The sequence below is a fragment of the Harpia harpyja genome, chromosome 13 (assembly GCF_026419915.1).
Source record: "Harpia harpyja isolate bHarHar1 chromosome 13, bHarHar1 primary haplotype, whole genome shotgun sequence".
In the NCBI taxonomy this organism is placed as follows: domain Eukaryota; kingdom Metazoa; phylum Chordata; class Aves; order Accipitriformes; family Accipitridae; genus Harpia; species Harpia harpyja.
The window spans coordinates 38,302,113-38,320,965 of NC_068952.1; the positions used below are offsets into that span (position 1 = coordinate 38,302,113).

Genomic DNA, 18,853 nt, shown 5'->3' on the forward strand with positions numbered 1-18,853 from the left:
AGCTGCTTAATTGGAGGCTCTGCATGCTCACCCTGGCTCCTCCCGACAGCCATCTCCCTCCGCCACCCAGGCAGGTGTCAGGATTTTGGATAAGGAGGAGATTTATTTTTGTTTGTGCCTCTGTTTAACAAAGTGTTGGGGCTGAACAACAGGAGAAACGAAAGTGTCAGCAGTGAGTTTCTCAGCCTGAATGGCCACAGCCACCAGGAAGGCTGCAGCCTGCCCTCAAGAGAGGGAGCAAACCTGATCTGTTTGTCATTCCTTCCTCTGGTCCCTACCTTTAGTCTATGAAAGTCCAGTAAGCTGCTGACTGGAGTCTTGTGGGGTGGGTTTTAGGGTTTTCTTTATTTTGTTTTTAAAATAACTCCAGGTTTATTACTGTAGAGCTGTAGTAAAGGAAATCTTTTGTTTTCTGTTCCCCAACTTGATTTTCCCCCCCACCTTGTTTTGGCCAACAGACTGGTGATCGTCTCCCTTGCTGCCAGTGGTAAGTGAGGTCTTGCTTCTACTGCAAACGTAGCACTTTCCATCTCTGGCATTTGGAAGGAGCCTTTAAGGCATTGCCTGTTTTTCCAGGATATTTTGGTTTCACAGCAAGCTATCATCTCAAAAAAAGGGAAGCAGCCCAGTCAGGTTGTGGGGAGGCCTGGGTAAGTTTTGCATTGCCCAGGGCTGTCTTGCAGGTACTTAAGTCAACTGGCTTGGCTGAGCAGCAGGTCGTCCCATGTCCCAGAAAGGCTGTGGAGAGAAGGCGTGGGACTGGTCTGCAGGGCAAGGATGGGTTAGATGTCAGAAAACTAGAGAGGAAGCCACTGCATTTCAGACCAAAGTATTCCTCTTCTGCATGATGGTTTCACCTCTCTGTGCTGCAGCTCCAAGATGTCGCTTTTTAAGAAATAACTGCCCTGTTTTAATAAGGGTGTATTTCCCGGTTTCTTATTATGTATTTATTTTTGGCAGTCTGATGCTGCCACATGCAGAACAAGGTATTCTAATCCACCTGCAGCCATTACCTTGCTGCTAATTTGTCAACAAAACCCTGACTGTCAGCAGTGGCAAGAGAATGAAAATTAAAGGATTTCTGCAGAACTGTAACCAATCACACTGCGTGGATTATCTGGCTTAGGAGCCCATTTGACCTGCAGACGTTGTACAGATAGACTAATGCTCAGTTGGTCTCATAGTATGTGTGTGAGCAGGAGAGGTTGGGCTCCTTAATCATAAACAGAAGTTTAACCCCTAAGTGTGGCAAAAATGAAAACAGCACCACAAAGCACTGTGCAAACTGCAAACCACGAATGCTATGAGATCTAAGCTCTAGGTCTTGGACCGTGTCTTCCAGCATTTGCTGGCTAAATTTGTTGTCTTCACTTTTGACTGTTAGAGATGCCAAGGGCAAGCTTCAGGATTTACGATAACAGTAATGGTGGCAGAACAGAATTTTTCACCCCTTTTGCTCTTGAGTTTTTTGTTCTCAAGACGAAAGCCCCTTCAGCCAACTGTATTGGGGGTAAAAAGCTTGCATCTATAAGAAGAATTTGATCCCTTTTGAAAATTAAGTTCAGGAGTGTATATTAATGGGAAGCCACACCGGCACAAAGCTTGGGACATGTTGCTCTTCTAGTTTTGTCACAGATCATCAAGCAGGCTATACCTTGTGTTCTGCTGCTGCTGAAGTGCATTTTTTCCTTGTAGTTTGCTCAGTGAAGACCCTGCAACCCTGCCAGGTTCAAGCTGGCTCCACTGGGTTCAGCAGCTGGGTCTTATATTGCAGCTCCTCCTGCAGGGTCAACCTTATCTAGTGCCCTGCGGGAAGCTTCTCTCTTGTTATCAGAAAGTGTACGCAGGGACGCAATTCAGTCTTCGAAACCAGAACTGATTGTCAGCAGACAAAGAACAGCCAGGCTTCCTTTGTTGTTATAACCTGGATCCCTGTGATACTGAATCTTGAGCTTCTCCTTTCTCAGAGCAAACTTTGCTTGACCCAAGCAGATGGAAGCCTTTGATTGTGAAGGAGCAAGCTTGCAGCTCCTACACACTGCCACTGTCTCTCTGTGTCCTATCAGTTTATCAAGATGGCTTTCTAAACAGCCATTCTCTCCTGAATTCTCTACCTACTGACCCCAGCGGCACAGGGGGACGGAGAATGGGGGTTGGGTTCAGTTCATCACACATTGTCTCTGCCGCTTCATCCTCTTCAGGGGCAGGACTCATCACGTTCTTCCCCTGCTCCAGCGCGGGCTTCCCACAGGGTCACAGCCTCCTTCGGGAACCCACCTGCTCCAGCGTGGGGTCCTCCATGGGCTGCAGGTGGATATCTGCTCCACCGTGGACCTCCGTGGGCTGCAGGGGGACAGCCTGCCATCTCACCATGGTCTTCCCCACGGGCTGCAGGGGAATCGCTGCTCTGGCACCTGGATCACCTCCTCCTCCTCCTTCTTCACTGACCTTGGTATCTGCAGGGTTGTTTCTCTTACATGTTCTCATTCCTCTCTCTGGCTGCCGTTTCTGTGCCCCCTGCAACTTTTTTCCCTTCTTAAATATGTTAACACAGAGGTGCTGCCACTGTCGCTGATGGGCTTGGGCTTGGCCTTGGCCAGCAGCGGGTCTGTCTTGGAGCTGGCTGGCATTGGCTCTGTTGGACATAGGGGAAGATTCTAGCAGCTTCTCACAGAAGCCACCCCTGTAGCCCCCCCGCTACCAAAACCTTGCCATGCAAACCCAATACATGTCCTTAGCCAAGGAGCTTGGTGGTTAACTCTGCCAAGACCACTCTGTCTCCAGTTAACTCTTCTGCCTCTGTGTATCCTCCAGTACTGAAGTTCATGGATGGAATACGCTACCATGTTATTTTTGTATTACGTGGGTATCTATTACAACAAAGGGTCTCTTAAGAAGGCAGGTGACCTATAATAGAAGTTCTCCAAAATACCTTCAGGTGATTTCTACACCCCAGTCCTTGCCCACTGTCTCTGCTTCTGCCTCTCCTCCCTCAAATACCTGCATGGATAGTTGCATTTCCTTTATGAGTTGCTTCTATATCCTAACCTAAGAAGATACAGCTCTAGTATAGTGACTTTGATACCTCCAGCAAAAGTTAAATGCAATGTAAGGAAAATGTGGGCAGAAACGTGCCACCTAGAGGGAATTGCAGGAGTTCAGGTGTTAAAACAGTTAAAAAAGTGCTCCTTGGAAGTACTTGTATGGTCTCTTCCTATGAAGGCATTTTTTTGTTTGCACCTGCTGTCAGTTGTTTCTCTTTCAGCATCAGTACAACATCCAGCCAAGTGCTCTCCTGCCTGAGGATTGCAAGGGATGTTTGCTCTTGGTTGAGCAGTGCTGGAAGTAGTTCTGCAGCTCTTCTTGTGCAGAAGAATCCCCTGTGACGCTACCAAAGGTCCAAAGGGCTTTGCCGGGGCATGCCTTGTTGCTAACTGTAAGATGCCAACATAAAATTCCTGCAGTACCTACCCATCGTCAGGAATGACTGACCCTTTGTCTCAGTCCTCAGACCTCAATAGTTCCTAACAGCCACACTACCTTGGTGCTTCTTGATATTGCCTCTTTTCACTCCTCCTTCTGTATACCTTCTGTCCATCCCAGGTAAAATGACCTCATCCAGGACCTCCCTTGCTTTATTCCCAGCCTCTGCTGTGGTTCTTCCCTTCTTCACTTGGGATATGTGTACTTCCCAGCTAAAGCTAAAAACACAAGGCTATCCTGAACCAAGACACCTTGGTAAACTAATCAGCCAGGTGCTGAAAAGTGGACAAGGTTTCCTTCTGTTGGCTTGAGAGGTAACACCAGGAGCATCGAGAAGTTATGTAGAGGTGGTGGGAGCAGATGCCATGTGGATATTGATGTCCCCAGGCCACCAGCACTTGGAAGCCTGGGGAGCTCCACATGCAAAAGGAGTGTGTAGCCATCTTTTCTTCAATAAACAAACAAAAAACCCCATGCTGGTATTCAGGGAAGCTAAACAGGTTATGTGAGGTCTACGCCATGTATTGTGAGGTATTTTTAAGTGCTGGATTTTTTTTAAGCTTTAGCTCTCCCTTAACTTCCTCTGTTCTGCTCCTGATCTCGTTCCTGTTGCCTCTCAAGGGAAATAGTGGTGTTGCCATGAGGCTTCTTGCAGCATCTGGGAGAAATTAAGCACTATAGCCAAGGACAATTTTCCCCCTCTTCTCTTTAAGGCAGAAAATGCTTTCTATGTGGAAGTTTGGCTTTGCACTAACTCACATTTTATTTGAATTCTAATCTTCTGGACTGCCTAAATAGTTATAATACTAAAATATACTTGACTCAACCAAAGGAGTTAATGGGACATTCCTGGCTGCCAATGGGGCCTGAGCTCTGCCTCTTGGTAGGACAGGACTTATGTCTGTGGAATTTCTCAGTGCTCCTAGCCCAGAGTGGGCGCAGAAGGAGAACAGGTTATTGGCATTCACCATTACTTATCTTTTCTGCAGGGAACGTACCTTTCATAAAAAACGAAATGGGGAGGCACTGGTTAATGCAAAATAATGGCTTTCTAAAGTAACAATGACTCAGAACTGATTTGACCCTGTATTACAGCCATAATTTTCTATTCCCATTTTCCCTGCAGTGTAAATAATGCCTATTGTAAATCTGCAACACTCGCTGGAACTGTGTCACTTTTTTGTGACTGGAGACGTGGCCCATTATTTTTTTGCAACAATGCGCGTCCTATATTTGCTTAAATATGTAAATGTGTTAAGCTAATTTTGCAGAGTAGGAGCACTTGAATGTTTGCATTTCTGGTGACTGCTTGATTTGAAGTGAGATTTTTACACCACAAACTTTCCTTTTCATTTGAGGGCTCTTAATAGCTGAAACTGGGAGAAATGTGTAAATTGTGTTACTGCAAACTAGCTGGCTGTCCACATGCGTTTCTTGGGATTGCAGTGCAGTGCACTGCTGTGTTGTGCCAGGTCTGGTGTCTTTACACACATACGTGAGGGAACCTTTTAAGAGAAGCTGATATGATGTATTTTTAAGCTCACTGACAGCGCTGAGACGAGATTCATGAATGCAGTGTCAGTAGCTGCAGGTGGACAGGTGTGTATTTGCATGCATGCGTGCTTCTAAGCCAGTTTCTTAGTACCTTTCAGTTGTCCTTCAGCTGAGGCCAGCAAAGCAATGACAGTTTGTACCTGCTGAGTGTCCAGCCCTGTTTGGATCCACAGATCGGACATGTTCTTCCCTGGAAAGGCGGCCATCTGTGCATTTCTATACTGGCCTTTACAGCACTGCTCTGAGGTGCTGCAGCTCAGTGCCCTCATCTCTGTTACAGATGCTTGTTTTCAAACCAGAAGCAGTTTTAGCACCTGGCAAAAGATCTCTAAGTTTCACCACTAATCCAGTTTAAGGAAAAAAAAAAAAAAAACACAACGAACATAGGGCTGGGGAGGGAAATACCTCTTTGTTTTTGTAGATGGAGGCTTAAGCTGCAGGTTGACATTCCAGCAATATTAACTTCATTAAGGCAGGAATGCAGCACTGCATTCTTGCATGGGAGGGAGGACAGGGAGGATGCTGGGCTGAGCTGGAGAGGAGCAGGACCCCCAGGGTGAGCTGATACATGAGGGTGTCCTCCTCCTTCAGCCTGCCTTATTCTTGGGTTTTAGATGCACCTCTCAGTAGGCATGATAATGACCTGGAGTCCTCAGGCTTGTCATCTGGGCCCTCCCAGAGTCATCTCTAACCTAATTAACATGACAGAGATAAATAGGGGCTGTGGGGTGTGGGTGACAAATGGCTTTACTACGGTGGAACTGCTCTGTCATCCTTTTCCCCCTTCTGTCCCAGTATCCCTGTGTGATGGGAGGCTCAGGGTATATCAGCACACTTGCTGTTGCCATCTTTCCCTCATGGCTAAGGAATAAATCATGTATTCCCTAAACCTCTGGGCACAGGATCATTCCTGAGCAAGAAGGGAAAAGGGACCCTACAGCTTGTTACAGCCGTGCAGGTTCCCTACCCTCGTTAAAAGAAGGCAGCTAAACACTGTGGTGCTGGTGGAACTGATACAGGCTTTACCCAACACCAAAACCAGGACACTCTGCCATCAGGAGCAGTCCCAGTCCCGCTGCGGGAGCCCGCAGTGGAGCAAGCGCCCTGCCCTGGGACTGCCGAAGCCCAGGGAGGGACTGGGTACCATGCTTGTGTTATCCCACTCCTGTCTCTTGCTGTGCAACTGCTTCCTAAATGAGCTTTTATTTACTTTTTAAGAAAAGCTTTACAGAGAGTCGCTTATCAGCTTGGCAGCTGACAGTGGACAGAGACAAGGCCAAGAGATGGACCAAACCTCTCTCTCTCACTGACTAGGGCTTCTATCAACCTTTTCAAGGCAGCGTTATCTGATCTTAATGGACTTACAGAAGTAAGGGTTGGGGCCACCATAGCCCCCCAGCCACCCTATCTTACAGGCATAAGTGAAGAGGCAGGTACAAGATGCAGTCTCTGTGATACTAAAACCTCTTCTTCTCCTTGTCAAAATAGCAAAACAACTTCTGTATCACCTTGTGTGCTACAGCACTTAAATTACCACCACTAAAATTTTCAGGAATTAACAGCAATTTCAACAGTGCTGTTAAATACTGTGTTGTGTAAGTATGTGACATGTCAAGCAACATGGTAAACGGAAGTGTAATTACATTTAAGTTACAGCTGCAATCAATACAATGCAGGAAAGACCATAGGGATGGAAACAGGACTTTTGGGGGATTGTCCTCTTTATTTGTGTCCAGTGTTACTGGTATTTTACACAAGGCTTCCTGTTAGTGTGGGGTGTGGACCAGTTCTGGCTAGCACCAGGTATGGTTTCTTTCACTTGAGGTGGGAGCCGAGCAAGGTCGCAACAAGGGGGTTTTTTGCTTGCTTGTTTTTTAAAAGCTTGCAAAGGAAGTATTTTCTGTATCTGCCCCTATAAGGAACTGGAATGCTCTGGGAGGATGGCTACGAGGTAGCTCAGAGCCCCCTTGAATACCTGCTGTAACACTGGCCTCTGCCAGTCCTTCATCTGCTATACAGGCACAAGGGCAGGCTCTCATTTGGTTGTAAATCTCCATTAGAAAAATTTCATCTCTATTCTCTCCTTCCTTTTTTTTTTTTTGTTTGAAATCAGAAAGCAAAAGCCAAAGCTTAGAAGTCTGGGCTGGTCTTCAGGGGCAGAAGGTTGTTTTGTGAAGGGTTTTTTTTTTTTTTCTTCCTTTTTTCCCCTGCTTCCTTCATGTCTAAGGAATAAGCTTTTCAACTTGGCACTTACGTCACCTGTCAAAACACTTTCCTGGGCAAGACCAAAGGCTGGAGGGACTGGTCAGGTGAATGTGCTCAGCTGGCATTGCTGCTGAAGCCTGAAACACCCATCAGGTCTTTTTTTTAAGGGACCTGAGAAGGCTCAGGGAAATCTTTCACTGGCTGAGTTGAAAGCAGCGCAAAGATCTTTCAAGATGATGTGCTGTTCAGGCTGTCTCTTGTTCACCCTCACCTGGCTGGAGAGCAAGTCCTGGTTCTTTGAGGCAGGCCAGGTTTCCCTTCCTTTCATTCACCTTTTTGCTCTATGAAAGAAGTTGGGTGTGAGCAGGAGACACCAGACCTTCTGAGGAGGGCATTTGGGTTTGGTCCTCCTCCTTCTCACCATTTCAGAGGAGCCCATTCATATGCAGAGGATGAAACCTGTCAAACACCTGACTCTGTCCACTTGCTTATTGCCATGTTGGACCGTGGTGCTGCATGATGGCAGAGTGGAAGTTTGGGTGGGGCTTACTTGTTTAATAATAATAAAAAACTGAATCTACTAAACTGACGGTACGATTAGCTTGGTAAGATGGTGTTTCCCTTCTGTAAGTGGCTGCTTGCATATAAAGCAAGAATTCTGCATTTCTGGCTAAAGCATTTGGGAAACTTTAGCTCTGTATCTCTTGAATCAAGGTGTAGCTGACCTTCCTTTCCTACTGGCTGGAGTAGCGCATGTACTTAAGAGTCCCTGCCCTGTCTATTCCCTGGTCAGCTTTGTTTTAAAGTGTATTGCTTGGAAACAACTTGTATAGTCATCTTAAGTATTTCACTAATAAGAGTTTCTAATTCTTTAACATTAAATGCTTTTTCCTCTTTCAGATAATGAATATGTTTTTATAGACCTGGAGCAGAAGCTTAGCAAATACTTTTCAAAGGAATGGAAGAAAGAGACCACCAAAGTAAGACAGATGTTTAATTTCAGAGGCTACTGCTTTGGTATTGGATTACAGAGTGAAATGAAAGCTCTTAAACTAAGGTCCATAAAGCATTTCTTGAAGATGGTCTGCAGAATGCTGTTCAGTAGCAAGATGCAGTGACTTGTGCACGGCTGTACAATTAAGAGCTAAAACAGCCCTTTACCCAACTTTACCTGAGCAATAGTAGCCACATGGTTGCTGCTTAGCTGCTACAGGAGTGGAGAAGGTCAGTTGGTCAGTCTTCTTTTTGAACTTAGCCAAGCCTGTAAAGAGTCTGGAGACTTCATTGTTATCGTTAAGCAGAACAGGCTAAAATGACCTTTTGTGACTTGAACCTGATAGGAAGGAGAGGGCTGGAGCTGTGACTCTTCCAGAGTACATGCTAAAGGACAGTGGAGCAAGAGGAAGGATATTTTGTTCAAGAAGAGTCTCAGTTCTTTAAGGCTAGCCAGCCCTGTCAAGGGAGGGAGAGGTTACGTGAAATAAAGACAAGCCTACGTAGATGTTTAGTGCTGGTCATTCAGACATGATAATGCCTGTTTGTGTGTGTCATTATTAGAGGAGCCGCAGTCAAGAACAAAGTGTAGCATGCAATTACATTCAGGTATCTTAATTAGCTCATTATGACTTTTTCCACCTTCCTTAAAGGTTTTCTTTTGCAGAGTAGGCACGCTTGCCATTTCTGCTGCTTAGAGAAGTTTGCAGAGGACTAGTGAGGTTTGGGGATCTCTCTTATCCCATACTGCTTCTCCCAAACAAGTGAGGGTTACTTCAAAGACAGCTGCCAGTTGTGCAGAGGGCTGTCTGTCCAGCCAGTGAGGGTTTCCCGAGGCAGGTATTTCTGGTCACCTCAGGATAGGGTATGCTTTGTGGTTGCTTTGAGGCTGGATTCTTGCAACACTTTCTAAGTCAGGGTAAGTGATGAACCTCTGGTGTGAGGTGAATCATAAAAGGCTGAATGAGTTGCCATTGGCAGTACTGAAGTCTGAGAGGAGTTAGGTTATCGGACTGTGTTAGGAGAGAGGGATTTAATTCCTATGAAGAGGTTTCAGGTGGAAAGCCCAGTCCAGCTGATAAAATAGGGTGACTATGAGCAAGTTCCAGAAATAAAATAAATATTTGCATGATGATCAAGAAGTCGCTGTCTGCATCAGATGTGCACGGCATGCCGTGTACCTTGTCCCAGTGAGATGGGTCTGACCAGCAAAGCCTTGGAACTGCCCGTGTGAGCAAAGTTACCTCTATGAACATTAAAGAAGCGAGTGGCAAAGTAGGACAGATGAGAGAATGAGCTAGTAAGATAAGATGTTCCTTTTTTTCCCCCTTCTTTTTTCTCCTGTTTAAACAAGCCTGTAAGTCTGAAAGGTAGACTGTAGTTAAAACAACAGCAGAACTCTTGTTGGCTTTCTTCTAACAGACATCTTCAGCGCGAAGCAGACATCAATGTCTCCTTTTGGTCTGTGGCTGCAGGAAGGTGTGAATAACTAAACAGTAGCCCTGCCAAACAAAAGGCAAGGAGTTAATATCAGGCCGGTGCGCCTCAGCCTGGGGGAGTAAATGCTGAACGCAGCAGCGCGTGTGTGTCCCTACTGAGTGATGTGGTGCGGCGCAGAGATAGCTGGTTACTCCTAGGTGTGCCCTGGAAACGCCGCAGCCGTGCCAGCGTGGCACGCTGCCCTGCCGCCTCGCCTGGTGCTTTGAGGGAGGCTGTGTTAAACTTGCTGCGTTCAGCGCTAATGCATCTGCGGTGCTGCCAGGTGCTGAGCTAGGTAACTCTGGGCCAGGCTGGGCATCCCCAGGCTACGCTGGGACTCTCTTATACCTGCTCATCCCCCCCATCCAAAATCTTCTGCCCTCCCTAGGATGTTTTGCCATTCAGCCCGTCTGAATGTTTTATGATGCCTCATTGTTGTGAACCTCCAAGACAGTGAGATCCCCCTAAAACCTGCCAAGAGCTAAGAGTAGAAAATGAAAAGCAGTACGGGGAGCGAGCTTGGGAGTAGAGAACGTTACCAGATGGGGTAACAGGAATTTTGGATGCTGAACATTAACTTGTCTTCTGTCTCTGCTCTAGGGAACAGAGAAATTCAGCCCTCCTTTTGTTGCGTTCTTTAGAGTACAATACTATGTAGAAAATGGAAGAGTAATAAGGTAAGGTCCTGTCTGTGGTAGTTACTGTGTTTTGAATTATTCACTGTGTTCTTAAAAGGCAAGAAAAATAATGTTTCTTTGTTAAGCTCATCTCTGTGAACTCACAGCTTAAACAATCTGCTTGAATATGTTTTGGGTTTTTTTGGTTTTGTTTTTTTTTTTTCCAGACCGTACAAACTTCCTTACCCAGCCACGAATTTTCCCCCCCTGAATCATAATCCTTATCCCTAGGAAAATTGTGACTGCTTTTCCATCTGTGTTTAGAGAGCAGGTTGAAGGACGACAGTATCAAAATAGGATTAACACTCTTTTGCTTGCATCTTTTGGTTGTGTGAAAAAGCATCAGACGAATATACCAAAAATAGCTATTTATACTCCAGAGCACGTGCTAATAATTTTGTATCTGGTTTTTGTATCTGAGCAGTGCTCTGTGCAGTCTACTCCTGGAAATGGACTTTTGTAAATGGACAAAAGAAATTACTTCATAAGTTAGAGTTTTGCGTTTGTAGTCCATTCACATGGAATATGGGCTGCACTCAAAACACCACCACCCTCACCCACGGTACAGAACAAAGGATGAGGTAGTTAAAAATGAACAACTGACAGAGTTAATTTGCATCAGCACTTCTGGTGTGGCTGTGACCCCGGGGCAAGCCAAGAGCTGGGATCATTTGGGTGGATTAAAATCTTTACCAAATTTTTGGCATTTGTTCTCATCTTAAACAAAGCTTGGTGGTTTTTTGTTTTTCTCTCTCCATAGTCTTTCATTTTGGATACAGGGGAGTCTTTTTTTCTGGAGTCTGTTTGGCTGTTAAGTGTTTTAGTTTTGCTTTTGGGTACAAAGGGAGATTGCATATCATTTTACCACCCCCAGTGTACATATCCTTTAGTGTCACAAGGAACTCTCTCTTGCACTAGTAATTTAATTGGAGAGGTTTGTGGAGCCACGCAGAGGCCCCTTCAAACTATACACGCATACACACACGCTTTTACGAGCAGACTGTAGTGTCCAGCACCTCATCTATACGTATATGTCAGCAGCCTGCTTCCCATGAGCTCTTACAGCGGGGGACGGCGGGTGTGTGTGTTATCAATGCTACACGATAGTTATGCCTTATCAGACTATCCCTGTTTAGCAGCTTGAGGAAGAAGACAAAAAGAAGCCCAAGGCTCCTGTGTCTTTTGATCTACCTTGCAGGGAATTAGCTGTTGAAAAGTACCTTGAGCCTAAGGCAAGGTGAAATGAAAAAGCAGTGCCAGGTTTAGAGGGGAAAGGAGGACAGGTGTGCAAGAAACAGGACTGGGATTCAAGGGAGTTGACTCTCCTGACTGCTACAGGCTTTCGAGAGAAACAGAAGTGCTTGATGTAGTCAGTCTCCAAAACAGGTGTGACATGATTTTTCTTTCATCTGCCTTCTGCCCAAACTCCTTAGATCTCACGCTCCTCAAGATAGAAGCTACCATTTCCCATGTTTGTACAACACTTAGTGGGAGAAGACCTTGATCTTGGCTTGGTGCTCCCTACACACACATAACTGTATCAGGGTGGCACTGGCACGCATCAGGGATGTCAAAGTGTAATCCCTCCTCTCAGAAGGAAGATGTGTTTGAGGGGCCTTATCTGTGCCTGGACTTTCTTTTCTTCTTCAAGTAAATTTGCCTTTGTGTCTTGCAGCGATAAGGTGGCACGGCAGCTCTACTACTGCCATCTCAAAGAGCAAGTACTTATGTCTCGGTGCAACCACAAAGAAGAAATCTACTTCTTGCTGGCTGCCTACAGCTTACAGGCCGACTTGGGCAACTTCAGGGAGAAGGTCCATGCTGGCAAATATTTTGAACCTCAGGCTTATTTCCCGCAATGGGTAAGTTTTGGGGGATCTTTCTGTCAACAGACTGAGTGCGCAGCAGGAGCTATGTCAAGGTGGTACCTAACTGCAGCCATGCAACTTCCCCAACTGCCGCTGCAGATCAGGCAGAGTGGTAGAGCATCACCCTGAATTTCTCTCAGGAGGTATCTCCTCTCTTTCCACTGGATGTAGGTGCCCATTCCTCCTGGGCTCACTCATCGGTGAGGTGGGTGGTGTGTACCCTTCCTTGGTGAGGGAATGTGTTGGCATCAAGTGAATAACTCTGACACTGCAGCTGTCTTTGTTTAATTCTTTTATGGCTGAAAGAGTTGTGTGTTTGCAGTGGTACATCAGCAAGATCTGCACAACCTAAGCTCTACAGAAAACCTCAGGGCCGTGAAGCCAAGTCCATTGCCCTTTGTTCCTATCTCTGTAATGCTTACTGCTGGGATGGATAGACCCAAGCCCTAAGGGGTAGTACTGCTGTGCAGTGCCTCTGGTGCTTGCTTTGTCATTAATCTCTGGCTCAACTGCAGTAAGAGAAAAGAGAATGGCCTGGAAATGGGTTTGCATGTTTGTTTATAAGCATGTGCTTGTGGGCTTGTGCCCTTCAAGACCTGCGAACAGCTTAGAAAGCCAAGGGTTGGTTTAGTTGTCAAATGAAGGCAAACTAGCTAAGACTCTGTCAGAGCTGGTTACCTGCAGAGAGTTCTCCTCTTGTGGTGAAATGTCAAGAAAAATGTTGATAAACACTTTAGTGTCCATAAAAATAGAAATGGAAGCCAGCTTTGCTGCAGACACTTCACTTTGACATCGGATGACGTCTGCTGGAGCAGGATGTTCCCTGGGACCTGGCCAGACCTGCCTCTGCAACCTGATTTAGTTCTGGAGCCCCCTTCTCTGCTGTGACAGCAGATTTTAGCTCAGCTCATGCCTTGGGATAGCTGTTGAAAAGCCCAGGTGCCTCTGGTGTTTGGCTGCTTGTCCCCAGGCGAGTTGCATCTCCCCTGAAAGGTGGCAGTCTCCCCTGCTTTGGGGAGAAGGTTCAGAGCAGTGACAGGGGTTGCATCGGGGAGGCAAGGCTGGTAGAGTCTCCTTCATGCACAAGTCCCAGCCTGCCTGTCTTGCTGTGCAGAAATGCGTCTTTCTCCCAGAAAACAGGCCTTCATCCCATGTTGTTCCTTGCTATGGGGTGCCTGGCAGGAGGTAGCTAACAAAGGGCTGGAAAAGGTGGGTCTCGTGTGCCGTTTCTGGGGCAGTTAAAAGTCTTATCACAGACTATTGCTCATCTGGCAAACATTGCAAAGGCCAAGGCAAAGCCTGGCTCACCTACGCTGAGCCACAACCCCAAGCAAGTATGTGGGTGATTTATTACATCATTACAAAGAGCAAAATCTGGCAGGCATGGGGACGCTTCTCTCCCTGCCCCTGGGCTCCCATGGGGAGATACTGAGCGATCTCCTCCTCCAATGCGATCTCTTCCTCCAACACGTACTTAAGATCATTTGGCCAAGGGCTGCCCCAAGCCTTGTGCTAGTGAGGAGAGGCAGTGCTGCCCTGGGGTGATCAACCCGGCTTTGAACTGTGGAGCTGGCGCGTCTCTTTCTGCTGACGTTGCGCAGCTGGTGGCATCGATGTTGTCCTCCACTGAGCCCAGCCTCCCTCGTGGGAGGGCACCTAATCTGGCAAGGCATGCAGGGGAGGGCAGAGGTGTTACCGAACAGAGTAAACAAGGGGCTTAATATAAACTGGAATTGGGAACTGGGTGGTGATGGGGTCTGGTTGTTTTGAACAGGGCAGGTTGTTCTTGGCAGGATGTTCTCGGGCACCTGGTGGGATCTAGTTTTAAATGCCCCCAGCGGTGGGGGATTTTGTGAATTCAGCCAACACCCCTCTTACCTGTCACTGCTGCTCGCAGCCTGGAAGGGGTCAGTCTGGCACAGGACGGGGCCAGGCTGCCCTGTAGCCTTGTATGGAGAGGGCACATGGGCAAGCATGGGAGCTGGGCACTCCCAGGGCAAGAGCAGAAGGCCCAGTGTGGGTTTTTCTACTGCTTAGCAAAGCCACATGCCTGCCAACCACTCCCGACAGATAAAAAAAATACCTTGAGATAGTCTTATCCACCCCTTTGAGGATGGAAGTGCTAAATAAGCCTAATGTGTAGTTTCTGGTCTTAAAAGGACCACCTAGCATTTCTGCAGTGTTTGGAGATGTTGCTATTGATTGTGTTGGCATGCAGAGCATTTACAGATGCCAAGAGTTGGGAAAACTAATTCCAGTACTTACAAATGAAAAGAGTTGACATGACCTCTGTAGTCTTAGTCTGTTATGGTTTTGCCATCTAGGATCTGTTTGGAGACATTGGTATCATCTGGGCTGCTTTAAATGCTTATCCTCCAGGGAGGTAGAGGTGAATGTGGACAAACATCTTGAGGGACCGTATGAACCTCCTCCACCTCTGGTCTCTGCTTTGCTGTTGATCACAGCTGCCTCCCGTGGGGATTGCTGAAGAGTTGCTGACCTGTTTGTTTTTCTTGTGGTTTAGATAATTGCGAAGAGGGGGAGCGACTACATCTTGAAACATGCCCCAGAGATGCACCGAGAACAGCAAGGGCTGAGTGCTAAGGAAGCGGTGCTGAAGTTCATTAAGGAGTCCTGCCTGCTGGAAGATGTGCCTGTCCACTTCTACAGGCTGCAGAAGGTTAAACAAAGAGCTTCTTAATTTGAACTCCTCTCCCATCATTAATTGGGTGCACCATTGCATTTTTTCACTTTCTGTTTATTTGAGGGATGGTTGCCTGATTCAGAGAGGCCAGACAAGTCTAAAACGTTCAGCCAGTGAGGCTTGTCCCCACAAACAAATCTGTTGCCAATATACCAGTATAGCTGGAATCTAGTTTTGTTCCTCAGCCAAGAAACTGGCCACAGGAATGGCAAAACTTAATTGTTGTCCCTGCCTGTCAGTAGACTCACACCAGGGAAATCACTGAGAAGGCTTTTTTTTTTTTTTTTTTTTTTGTTGCGGTCCATTGAAATGGTGACAAGAGGTTGGCCAGCTTTCACACAAATGCCATGTAATAACTGAAGGTGACACTGAGTCATCCTGACCTTCTTACCCCCCTCCCCTTCCAACCCTGTCAGAGTGGTTGGTGTTTTTTCAGCTGTATGTCAATTTTTTGGATTCCTGGATTGTTGCTTGTCTCCAAGTCTTAGACTCCTGACCCAAGCCTGCTTAAACAGAATGCACTTCATTTTCACGTGCTAAGAGAGTTTAGGTCTAGAAATAGGACTAAAGAGAAGTTTTCTGTTCCACTTGCATGGGCAGGTTTCACTCACCTAATTAGGAATGGCTTGGACCTTTTTTTCCAAATGGAGATACTCCACTTTGTCAGACTCATAATTAAACTTCTTGTTTGTTTGTGCTCAGTGGGAATTATGTCTGGGAGGTATCCATGTCCTTTAACCAGATCTAGCAGCTCTAGTTACTAGAGAAATATGGATTTTCTGGAGGAAATAAGTTTGAGTTTGGTCTGTAGTCCAGGCTTAGTTTCAGTTCCTCACAAACCATAGATGCTTCCCCTACTTCTTCTTTGTCCTCTGTTTTGATTCTAATGCTGTTAATGATGCCATCATAAGAGGATTGGTTACACTTGAATGCCATAAGAAATCCAGCTGGCAGGACACAATACAATTTATATCTGAAAGCACCAGGGCTGTGAAATTGGTTGCTCTTAATATCCAAACTCCTGTCTGACTTGAACTTATATTTTATGCATTGCTAATGCCTTCATGTGTTGTTTGATCCACAATGTGCTCTTCTTCCTGCTGTGGGACACACTTATCTCATCTTGTGATGAGATATCCTCCTCCTAGGTGACACCTGGGTCACAAAGCTCCCAATCGAGCACAGAGGGGTGCCACATGAAGGTGTCAGTGTGCTGGCTGCCCTGAGATTTCAAAAGCAGCCACTTTTGCCTTACACCGTCCTCATGGATGCTATTGAGGTTGGGAACTCCAAAAGAAAACACAGCACTGAGACCTGTATCTCTCCTCCAGACCGATACTGATTTACAAAGCTCTTTGCCCTTAGGAGGCAGAAAACATTTCTTAGTGACTTTAAACTGGAGACGTGGATGGTACCAGGAGCAAAGGGTGAGGTAATGTGATGGCATAAGGCTTGCATCTTCACAAGCCAGATGGGGAGAGAAAGTTTTGATGTAAAGTTTGAGCTCTGTGAGCCCATAAATTTTTACCCCAAAATTTTCTTCCTCCTGCTCCTAGCAGGAAAAGTATGCGTTCCCCTCCCTAACTCTGCCATGCCAGGAGAGACGGAAAGAACTAGTTTATGATACTTTTTGGTCTTCAAGCAAAGGAATCTCATTAGAGACTGAGTATGTCATACCAAGATACAGCATGAGGAAAAACAAGGCAGTATTCCATCCCAGCCGCAAACATTTAAAACCACCTGCTCCCAACACTGAGATCAAAAGGTTAGAAGGAAAGTCCCTGTAGCTCTGGGCATTGATTAGCTCCCTCCCAGCCAAAGGACATCTAAGGTCCAGCAAGTCCCTGGATGGGAACAGCAGTGCTGCGGCAAGGAGAAGGGGACAGGCGTCCCTTCTGTTTTAGGCTCCCTGTCACCTGGAGAGCGAGAGTGGTGTGTGTATGTTCACAGGGGCAGCAGGGACAGTATGTGGCAGTACGAGAGGTTACAAGGTACCTCAGAGCAGGAATTGTCCATGCCTTCAAACCACTAAAGCTACAGGATTCCCTGTCCAGGGCAGCTAGGGCGTTTGCTGGTGAAATGTTTGAGTTGCCCAGCATGAGGGGATTTTAGGTGTAGATATTACAGGGGTCAGCAAGGCAAGGTGCACTTTACAAACACAATAAAAACTAAATGAGCTGATGGCATTTGCCTGATGAGCAGTCCTGCTACCTCTCCTGCAGTAGGTGCCAGAACAAGAGCACGGTCTTTGTAGATTAACCTTTGACTCCAGGCTCTTCTGTTCTTTTAGGATAAGAAGGAGGATCGCCCGACAGTTATCCTGGGCCTGACCCTGAGAGGAATGCACATCTATCAGGTAACAGACTGCCGTGAAAGCCTTCTGGTGTAGCATTAACTCTGCCCAGCTCCCCTGTCCTCCCCCCCACCGCAGCACCTCTGCCTCCCCTCCGAGCAAGCGCCAGGCTCCACATATCTCAAATTCTTGGTTGTTTGCAAATTCTTTGCACATTGCTGACTCCACCCTGTACCTGCCAGTCCCTGTGTCACTCCGAGTTTGATGTGTTGCAGGAGGTGAATCACATTCGCCAGCTCCTCTACGACTTTCCCTGGTCACACATCGGGAAGCTGGCGTTTCTGGTGAGTATGACGGAACGGAGGCCATCTGGCAGCGGGCTGTCAACCTGGCACCTGGCAAAGGTGTCAGCCTGCCGTGCCGCCATGTCGTGTCCTGTCACTCGTATGCGCAAGACCGCAGCTATCTTGTAGCTGTGTGGCTGAAAACGTACTCTTGCTCATTTCACTGGCATCTCTCCTCTTTATGCAGGGGAAGAAATTTGAGATCCAGCCAGATGGTTTGCCCTCTGCGCGGAAACTGGTTTACTACACGGGTTGCCCCTTCAGGTCACGGCACTTGCTGCAGCTCCTCAGCAACAGCCACCGGCTCTTTCTGAATATCCAGCCGGTGTTGAAGCAAATCCGAAAACTGGAGGAGGCTGAAGGTACGTGACGGAAGAGCAGGTGACTTTGGTAAGAGGAATAGTACAGCATGTTAGGCTCTGCTGTTGCTTCATGGTGGCTGCTCTCTATCTAATTAATGGTGTTTCTGCCTTATCAGGAAGCCAGTGAGAGAAATAGAGGTGTTAGATATGTTTCAAGACCATTGCTGGGAAGTGTTTATGGCTCCCACATTGCTAGACTGTGATCAGAAAGTGTGTGTATGAGAGCAGTAGAGGGGGAATGTCTCCCTTTAAGAGGAGATCCTCGCTCTCTGCTCCCAATTTGTGCACATTTGACACATGCTTCTGAGTGGAAGTAATTTTAATAAAAAGCTTTCCATTGGGATAAGGTCGTCTTCTGTTCAAGCAGCGGTACAAGTTGTGAGCCTGTGCCTTGATTTTTTTAGTGCCCTTTACTAAACCCTGCCCAAAATTTAGTCTATAGTGTCCAACAGTTAAGAGCTAGGAGTTGCAGGTGCCAGAAACAGCCTGAGAGCAGATCAGAACTCCCAGAATTTGTCTCTTCTGATGTGGCCCCCTCTCCACAGGAACAGTGATTTGAACTCTGACAATCCCTGGTGTCCTTCCAGGCAAACTTCAGTCATATCACCAGCTCTCAGCTTGCCCTCTTCCATTTTCCAGCTCTGCAAGCTGGGTCTCCTACAACTTCTCAGCCTACCTCTCCCCGGTGACTGTTTTTAATGCATTGCATAGGTCTTCTTTCAGAGGATTATGTCCCCTTCCCTCTAGCCTTCTCCTGAATGCTTTTTTCCCCTACTTCTTTCCTGACTGCTGTTCCCTGCATTCTCCATTCACACTTTCTCTGTCTTCTCTGGGGTTTGTAAGCCTTGTATCCTTACCTTCAAGGTCACTAGAAGTCAGCCAGCAGTAGTT

General features: G+C 46.7%; 1 protein-coding gene across 3 annotated transcripts in view; it reads left to right on the top strand.

Moving 5' to 3' along the window:
- FRMD1 (FERM domain containing 1) overlaps positions 1–18,853 on the top strand; it is a 44,889-nt gene that overhangs the window by 18,343 nt on the left and 7,693 nt on the right. For all 3 annotated transcript variants that reach the window (XR_008238022.1, XM_052806414.1, XM_052806416.1), the window contains exons 4-10: positions 8,143–8,222; positions 10,315–10,391; positions 12,067–12,253; positions 14,784–14,939; positions 17,254–17,319; positions 17,532–17,600; positions 17,788–17,962. Coding sequence is in view for 2 of the 3 variants with exons in the window: in XM_052806414.1 (XP_052662374.1) it covers positions 8,143–8,222; positions 10,315–10,391; positions 12,067–12,253; positions 14,784–14,939; positions 17,254–17,319; positions 17,532–17,600; positions 17,788–17,962 (810 nt within the window). In the remaining variant the exon portion in view is untranslated. The remainder of the gene's footprint in view (positions 1–8,142; positions 8,223–10,314; positions 10,392–12,066; positions 12,254–14,783; positions 14,940–17,253; positions 17,320–17,531; positions 17,601–17,787; positions 17,963–18,853) is intronic.